Below are 8,758 nucleotides of genomic sequence, written 5' to 3'. Positions count from 1 at the left end.
GATTTTCTAGGCTTGGATTCGGCAAAGTCTGCTAAAAAAGAACCGACATCGCCCCACAACCTATCCGACGTCAAAAGCTTCTCGTAGGAATGCGCCATTGATGGGCATCCGACCCATCGTTCCACTTGAGATAGTTTTTTCGAACATACCCCATAGATCGGGGTAGCTTTTCAAAAGGGGTAAAAACATGAACAAACTTGCTAAGACAGTGTACTCTGTTGGAATTTCTGTTAATCAATGGTAAAAAAGTGTCACAAACTCAATCTTATCTAAGGGTGAAAGTGGTTACGATATTTTTCATTCGAAACCGTTTTTATAGGATATAATAAGAGACAAGGATACAATAAGATACAACAATCTGATCTCTAAATATACGATTATGATTGATAGGATATATTGCAAATATACGACATGGTAGGATAATCCATTATTTGTAATCGGATAATCTGATATTCTAAATTCCAAATCCGATTTCTGGGAGAAGTTTTAAGTATTGACTAGCAATGCGTGAATGATATCTTTGCACATGAGACAAGACATATACTACTCCCAGCTACTCCAGCTACAACTATTTCGGTACAGAGGGAGTACTTGCTAGTGATTTATTTGGCTCATTTTAATAACATAATATCTGCTCAATGTTTATGTATAATTTTGGTTTAAAGCATATCATGAATACGTAAATGATCGATCCGGCCCGCCGTCGTTTGATTACCATACCATTTTCGAATTTGCATAATCCGGTGTTCGAATCCGCATAATCCGGTATTCGTAACCACATCCGAAAATAAATATGAAATATGATTATTACAGTATAATATAATGATCATCCGTCCAAATCCGGCCGGTTTCACCCCTAATGTTATCTTAAATAAATGTAAATAAAAAGGTGTAATTTACCCTCTTTTTTCGTTTTTCATGTGTTCTGAACATTCTATCCGGGGCAGGTTCTCAGTGGGAGTTAATTCATTCATCAATGCCCTCATGATCCATCCAGGATTAATGGCGCGCAGAACACGAGATTAATACAACGACGACGTGTCGCGCCACCGCAGACGAACACTCCTACCGCACCCGCCTCGCCGGAGAGCCGTGAGCGATCGGAAACCGGGCCGAGGGACGGCCGGCACCATCGCGTGGCGGCGCAAGTGGCGAGGAAATCCGCCCACCTTTCCGCCGCGCTTTCCAACGCCACCACCACCCCCACCCGCACGGGCGGGCCACCACCGCACCACCACCACTAGGAGTTGTGTATCCACGCCCGCCCCGGCCTCGGCCTCCCCGCCGGCGCACCACGCTGCCACCCATCCCCTCCCCTCCGCCCGAGCACAGAAAGAGAGAGAGAGCGACCGGCACCAGACTGCGGGGAGCGCGCGAGGGAGAATAAACAAGGGGCGCCACCGCACGGGCCGAGGCGAGGCGAGGCGAGGGATAGGGGGAAAAGTTGGGGCGAGGAAAGCGGCGGATGCCGGGGCGCCGGTGCCGAGGCCGCCTCCCCGCCGGCACGGCGCGCTGAATTCCCCGCCGCCACCCGCCCCCCCTCTCGATCCTTCCGTCTCCGCCCCCACCCCACCCACCTTCCCGTTTTAAGCGTGCGTGCGCCCTCGCCCCCCTCCCCCGGTTCCTTCGCTGCTTCGCTCCCGCTTCCTAGTCCTCGTCCTCTCCTCAATCGCCGCGCCGCGCCTCGGATCTGCGCGCCGGAGGAGCCCGCCGGCCGAATCCATGGCGCGGCCGCTCGGCCTGGGTCTCGCCCTCGCGCTCCTCCTCGCCATGTCAGGTATCCCCTCCCTGCATCCCTCGTGTTGGTAGGATCGTTCTCCGTTGAATTACTCTGGCGAAATCACGGCGCTCTGCTCTGATTTTCACGATGGTGATGGCGGTCGTCTTTGGTGTTGCAGCGACCGTGCTTCCTCTCGCCAGCTCCGCTGACGACTACGCGCGCTGCGAGGGGGCCGTCAAGGGCTGGGCGGACTCAGTCGGGGAGGGCGACAATGGCGGCGACAAACTGAACCTCAAGGATTTGCTCTTCTTCCTTCACATTCCCAGAACCGGTGGGCGTACCTACTTCCACTGGTAGGTTCGCTGGAGCTGGACCTCTTAACTGTCTGGTTCATCCCCATCTACGATTGTGTTATACTGATACTGTTGCTTGGCAGTTTCTTGAAGAAGCTGTATACGAATGCTCAGGAATGCCCCCGCTCCTATGATAAGCTGCGGTTCGACCCAAGGTGAGGAGATTTTGTTCTCTGCTTTGCCGAGTTGGGTCTGTCATCTGGGTTTTATCTTGAAACTTCATGTTGACTAGCCAAACAGGAACAACAGCTCTGTTGTCTGTAAACAGTGCTTAGAAAGTGCTATGTTAATTTTTCAGATTTTCGTCATGATGCCTGCAGTGCCTATGGTTCAGGATATTTTCATATATATTGGAATGCCATTCTGGCGCTTACCTGGCTAAATGTTCTGTTACTTCATTCCGGCATGTTCTTAAGCACTATAATTTGAAGTTGGTAATTGAAAAGTTGCATGGATTGTGACTCTTGTACGCGTTATGCCAACAAATTGTGAGCCTGTGAGATAGTTTGTTGGTATAGATGCAGTGTTCAGTTATAACGCACAAGTACAGTTGCAAACTTTTTCTAGTTACTAATGGTATTTTTTTGCCTTCATGTCAGCCATCCTGATTGCACGCTGGTTGTTAGCCATGATGACTATAGCTTAACTTCAAAGCTGCCAAGGGAGAGGACTTCCGTGGTGACAATACTAAGGAATCCAGTTGATCGTGTGTTTAGCACGTATGAGTTCTCCGTGGAAGTTGCAGCCAGATTTCTTGTGCATCCAAACTTAACATCTGCCAAGACAATGACCAGCCGTGTGTTAACAAAATCACGTGCTGTAAGTACACTGGACATATGGCCTTGGAAATACTTGGTTCCATGGATGAGAGAAGATCTTTTCGCCAGGGTATGCTTACTTCCATCTTTTCAAGAAAGAATGATTAGCAATATATATTGGATCTGATTATCAAGCCCTTTTTCTGTATATATTGGTAGTGTCTCCATATTTGAAACTTTGTTAGGATCAGCTCTTAGAGTTGTTACAGGGAGGGTTTCAAGTGTGGTCCCTTATCCTTATGTTACACGGCACCTGGGTCGATCGGGGTATTAGCTAAAAAGCACGGACACGGGGACGGAAAGACGGGGATACGGGATACGGCATTTTTAAAAACAGCCATTCGGGGATACGGCGAGTATATATAAAATAAAATAAAAATATGCCATGTAATATACATTTAAGACCGAAAATTAATGAGAAAGAGGTCAGAATAGAGAATAGTGCCCCATTTGGTGTCTCTTTTATCAAGTGCTTGATTGATCCTCTTCCCCCCATGTAATGTTGTCATTGCAAGCTGCATCCATCTTGCAAAACGCATCTAACACAAACAGTAAAGAAGATTAGAAGGCAAGACATAATTGGAAGACAATACATGCATGAGCAGCAGCAGGCCAGCAGCACAAGCATGAGCAGCAGCAGCACAAGCAAATCTGAAGAATAAAAGAGGAAGAGGTTGAGGAAAGAGGAGACGGGAGAGGCTGATGGGTTACCTGCGAGGCTGGGGGTAGCGCCAGCGGTTGCTGGTCGAATCCAGGCGGCGGCGACGAGGAGTCCAGGCGGCGGCGGCTTCGATCCAGGAGGCTGGCGGCGCGTTACAGTGCGACCTGGGAGGCTGGGAGGGAGGGACGAGAGCGTGCGGCCTGCAAAATAGATTAGGTATACTGGGTTGGGCCGATGCTGTTTTGGGCCAGGCCGTGTCCCAAACGTATCCCGTAGGTGTCCCGGCGTATCCCTGCATTTTTTTCTTTCTTTAAAATCGAAATTCGGGGGATAATGCAAAGTTCGCGTATCCCGGCGTATCCCCGTATCCTGCCGTATTAGAACGGCAGTTCGGCACTTCCAGCCGTGTCCGTGCTTTGTAGGGTATTAGTGTTATGGCTTGAGCTTAACTATTAGTTATACTTCAGTTGATGTGAATGGTTAGGAATGTGTCTTCAGATATATTTTGGAATTAGTTAACACATAGAGCTAATGTATGGTTTATCAATTGCATATGTTCTTGCAATAAGATAAGAGATTTTTTCATCTGTCAGAGAGATGCTAGAGGGAATGACAGCGTGCCAAGTAGCAAGAAGATTAATGCATATGATGTGGAAGACATGGTTATGCCATTGCACCAGTACATCAATGACCCTGTTGCCCATGAAATCATTCACAATGGAGCTACCTTTCAGGTATGCAAACTTCTGTGACAGCATTGCTGTCTATGCCTTTACTTGTTTACTCTCTGTTGTATTTCGTTGTGTACTGGAAACTTTGATAATTGTATATACCTCCACTATTTTCAGTCAATGTGTGACCATTGAGTTGTTGACTAAGGTGTACTCTACACGAAATTTATTATTAAATGTATAAATGCCACAATCTTTGATAAATGTGTGACCATTGGCTAAGATGCACTATTCCTTTAAATGCTTGTCGTCATTTGGAAGTAAAACAGAGAACCATGATGGACTTGCCCAATTAAACTTATGTATGTACTTGCAAACATTATTTAATCCACTTTATTCATTTCTGCCAGCTGACTGGTAGACCAAATAAGCATTTGATAAGGCTTAATTCCAAAGTGAAATGGCGAAATGTGCTGCATGTGCAACCACTCGTTTACTAAATACCTGTGCTTTTTCAAAATGAAGTGGAAAATAAACTTAGATTTTATTTCTTTGCTCCTTTTTCGTGAATAACGTCAACATTCGGTCATTAAGTAAGCATTTTTTTTTCATTTCAATGTCCCAGTGCCATATGCAGTGTACCATTGTCCCAGGGTCCTTGTATGATGTTCAGCTTAAAAAATGTGGCTGCTAATATTTCTTTTTGCTTTCCCATGTTACCTCGGCAGATCACTGGGCTAACAAATAATTCTTACTTCAATGGCGCACATGAGGTTCGACATTGTGTTAGAAAGCACCCTGATCTTGGTCGTTTTGTGCTTCAAGTTGCTAAGGTATATACTCCCTCCATTTTTATTTAGTTCGCATATTAGCTTTGGTCAAAGTCAAACTTTACAAACTTTGACCAAGCTTATAAACAAAAATATTAAGATATACAATAACAAATCAATAACATTAGATTTATTATTGAATGTACTTTCACATCGTGTAGATTTATTATGATAAATGTCTATATTGTTTTCTATAAACTTGGTCAAACTTTATGAAGTTTGACTTCAGTCAACTCTAATATGCAGAGTAAATAAAAACGGAGGGAGTACCAAAAGTCAAACAGTTCAATTCATGAAAACTGTTTCCATGTGCACTCCATTGGCCAACGTGCAAGATCCATAATTCCATTCTTTGGCATACAAAATTCAGTGATCTGTGCATCGCGACTATAAGCTCTATGCCACTAACATTTAGTTAACCATATTACATTTCATTTCCTAAGCCAAGTTAGATTTATACTTCTTAAATTCTTCCTGCTGTAATGAGTATCATTATTTTCAATCACAGAACAGGCTGGACCGTATGCTGTACGTAGGACTTACAGAGGATCATGAGGAATCTGCAAGGTTGTTCGCTCATATGGTAGGAGCACAAGTGCTTTCACAATCTGGAGCGTTGAAGTTAGATGTTCAGGAAGATCAACCCAGTGGCACCGGTACGAAAACATGAAAGCTCGCAGCCTTTCTCCTTTATCACACAGCTGCAGAAGTCGTGCTCATGTTATATAGTAGCTTCATAAACTGAAGAGTAGTAACCCCTCATTTCTGTTTCTGTTAAATCTGAAAGATAAGAGAACAATATGTTGGATCAGACTTCCATGAATTAAATAGCAATACATAACTACATTTTATTTTCACAATTCATAAAGCAAGGAGAATTAGATGTTGGTACATAACAAGACATGCGAGTTGCAAGAATAAGTCCTAAAAAGACAACATGTCATTCAACAATGCTCGTCCAAGTGGGAAGAAGGCTCTCGTGCAGCAGCGTGTGTAAGCCGTATTTGTTTGAAGGAGTTCCTTCCTAAAACCAGTATAACATGAAAACAATTTGGACACGAAAACAGTATTTTGTTAAACCAGTAATTTTGTGAAATGACATAAAGTGACAATAGTGTTGTCTCTGTTCTTATTGTGTGGTGCTCCAGTTTTTGGATGTACTTGTGCAAAAGCAAAGAATCTAATATTTTATCTTTTTTTCTCAGACTCTCACTCGTCCATGCTGGATCCAGAGGATGAAGAAACAAATGAACATATGGTAATAGGGTGGCTAAGATTTACAATTGAGTTGTTGCATTGCGTAAGATGGTTAGGATATTTACAGTTGTACTTACTTTTTTTGTTTTCCTGATAGAATAGCACCCATGGCTGGAAAAATAATGAAGCTCTGAACACTACTGAGGATGATCATGGAAAAGGAAATGTAATACATCTACCCGAACTGTGCATTTATATTCACAGTTTCTTTATTGTTATCTTGCCATCTCTAACGTGATGTTATTGTTGATGGCAGATGACTGTTGGTAAACTGATGGAAACTTACGAGGGTTGCATTGCAAAACTGCGAAAGTCCCAATCTAGCCGTCGCAGAATATCCCTAAAGAAGGTTGCGGCGGCAAATTTTACAAAGGCGGTGAGTATAGAAGTGGATGAAATGCCTGTGATTTGAAATTTTTATTCATTTTTCTTCTATGTTATTGGCATTGAAAAATTATCATGACATACCTGAATCTTTTTTCCTTTGTGTCAGAACCCGGAAATAAGTATACATGAGAACCAGGAATATTAAAGGACACAATTTTATAACGTGCTTATCAAATGATGTCCTCTATGGTTTCCAAATTAAGTTGTTGAATCAGTTTAATTCTATGTCAGCGAACACATTGTTTTGTTTCTCAACTATTCCTGTATTCTCTGTAAAGTTTGGTGAAAGTCTAAGATTACACTTTTTTGTTTCCAGGCAAGGCGTCATGTACCTGAGGCAATTCTGAATCAAATTATCTCACTGAACAGCCTAGACATGGAACTCTATGAGTATGCTAAGAAGATTTTTGAACAAGAACATCTTATGCTTAAAGGCCAGCATCCGATGGTGGTGCAGCAGAAACAATTGGCAGATCAAATGGTTCGGTCAAGCTCATATGAAGGCCAGCATCCCATGGTGGTGCAACACAAACAATTGACAGATCAAAAGGTTTGGTCAAGCTCATCTAATTATTCCTCCCTAAACGTATGTTGTCCCTTCAACCTTCCGTACCCAAATTCAGGGACTCAGGACATCCTGTTTGGTAAAAGCATTCAGGACTCAGGACATCCTGTTTGGTAAAAGCATTCAGGACTCAGGACATTCAATGTGTATATAATCTACGTGTATACATAGTATGAGCAGTTATACTAAGTACAAGCATGATAGATCAAATCTTAATCTTGCCATGCCTTGGTGAATCCATTATGATCTTAGCCTTTCTGATTTGATTTTACAGCCTGTTTCATGCACAATTTCTAGTTTTTTACTCAGGTGGTCTCATTTCTTATGTGCTTGTGGCCATTTTTTTCTTCAGGACTGGATAGATGCGGTCTGCGAATCCTGGAGTTGCTTTACCTGGTGGAAGGTGGCCTCATTTGGTCTCGGGATTACGGTCACCATGGTTTTTGTTGTGTTTGTTGTAGCAGGTAGAAGAACATTAAAACTTAAGGTTTGATAGATGAGGAAGATACAGCCCCTAGATTTCCATGTACAGCCGATGTTGTCCAGGGATTTGCGTTGCTACTCTTTGGGGCAAAGATGTTAACATGTGCTTCAATGGTGTCTGTCTACTGCGAGTGAAATCTTCCGACTCGTAGTGGCATGCTCTTTTACCCTACACAACAAATTTGTTAAAGGTGCATGGACGAAACAGTTAGTTACAACTAACTGGCAGAAGCCGGTCCTTCCCGGTGAAAACAGGTTAAACAGAAGTGTGAAGCATAATCAGGAAGTGAGGATGGATCGAACAGTAGTGCACTGCACTGCAGCCCTCTTCACATGACACACCAGAATGATCACGGGTGGATGCATATGGTCGGAGCAGAGCTTGCTTGATTTCTATCCCAGCCTCCGCAGCAGCTTAACCACAATATGTCCCCAATTTGACAATTTGACCTATAGACAAAATCAAATCATAGAATGAACTATCCGTGAAACTATTTCACGCGGCTGACCTTTTTGTGTGACGCCCGCCACGAAGGCGCCACACTACACTGTGCAACGCCTCAGAGATAGGCGCTACACGGCCAGTGTCGCACACGTGTGATCAAAAAATTACTAAGTGGTGTGCAGCGCCTGAGAGCTAGGCGCTACACTATACAGTGTAGCGCCTAGCTCCTAGGCGTTGCATTAGTGCAGCGCCTAGCTCCCGGGCGTTGCACTAGTGCAGCGCCTAAGAGCTAGGCGCCACGGGTCAACCGCGTGAAATAATTTCACGGACAGTTCATTCTGTGATTTAATTTCGTCTATAGGTCAAATTTGTCAAATTACCCGTCCCTTGGCCAGCCGACTTGCTGTAAATGGCTGGCGCATGAGAACTCCGAGTTTGGGAAACCGTTGCTGCTGTACAGTACACCCTGCGGGTGGTCCGATCCTTCTTCCCGCTCGACAGGACAGGATGGTCGGTGGTGATGGTTCCTGCTCGGCGCTCGGCTTTGACTGCGTAAGTCACCGAGATC

At 44.2% G+C, this 8,758-nt stretch overlaps 1 protein-coding gene across 1 annotated transcript; it reads left to right on the top strand.

Moving 5' to 3' along the window:
- Nucleotides 1-1,052: 1,052 nt before the first annotated feature.
- LOC123156765 (protein-tyrosine sulfotransferase) lies at nucleotides 1,053-7,864 on the top strand. Its single transcript, XM_044574944.1, has 12 exons — nucleotides 1,053-1,777; nucleotides 1,899-2,073; nucleotides 2,157-2,228; nucleotides 2,673-2,961; nucleotides 4,146-4,286; nucleotides 4,952-5,056; nucleotides 5,562-5,709; nucleotides 6,259-6,311; nucleotides 6,408-6,476; nucleotides 6,567-6,686; nucleotides 7,014-7,247; nucleotides 7,615-7,864. Exons 1-12 carry the CDS (start codon nucleotides 1,723-1,725, stop codon nucleotides 7,753-7,755), a joined length of 1,602 nt encoding a protein of 533 aa, XP_044430879.1. The 5' UTR covers nucleotides 1,053-1,722; the 3' UTR covers nucleotides 7,756-7,864.
- Nucleotides 7,865-8,758: the final 894 nt, after the last annotated feature.

The sequence above is a fragment of the Triticum aestivum genome, chromosome 7B, assembly GCF_018294505.1.
Source record: "Triticum aestivum cultivar Chinese Spring chromosome 7B, IWGSC CS RefSeq v2.1, whole genome shotgun sequence".
In the NCBI taxonomy this organism is placed as follows: Eukaryota; Viridiplantae; Streptophyta; class Magnoliopsida; order Poales; family Poaceae; genus Triticum; species Triticum aestivum.
The sequence above is the reverse complement of the archived record's forward strand: the minus strand, read 5'-3'. Positions and strand labels throughout refer to the sequence as shown.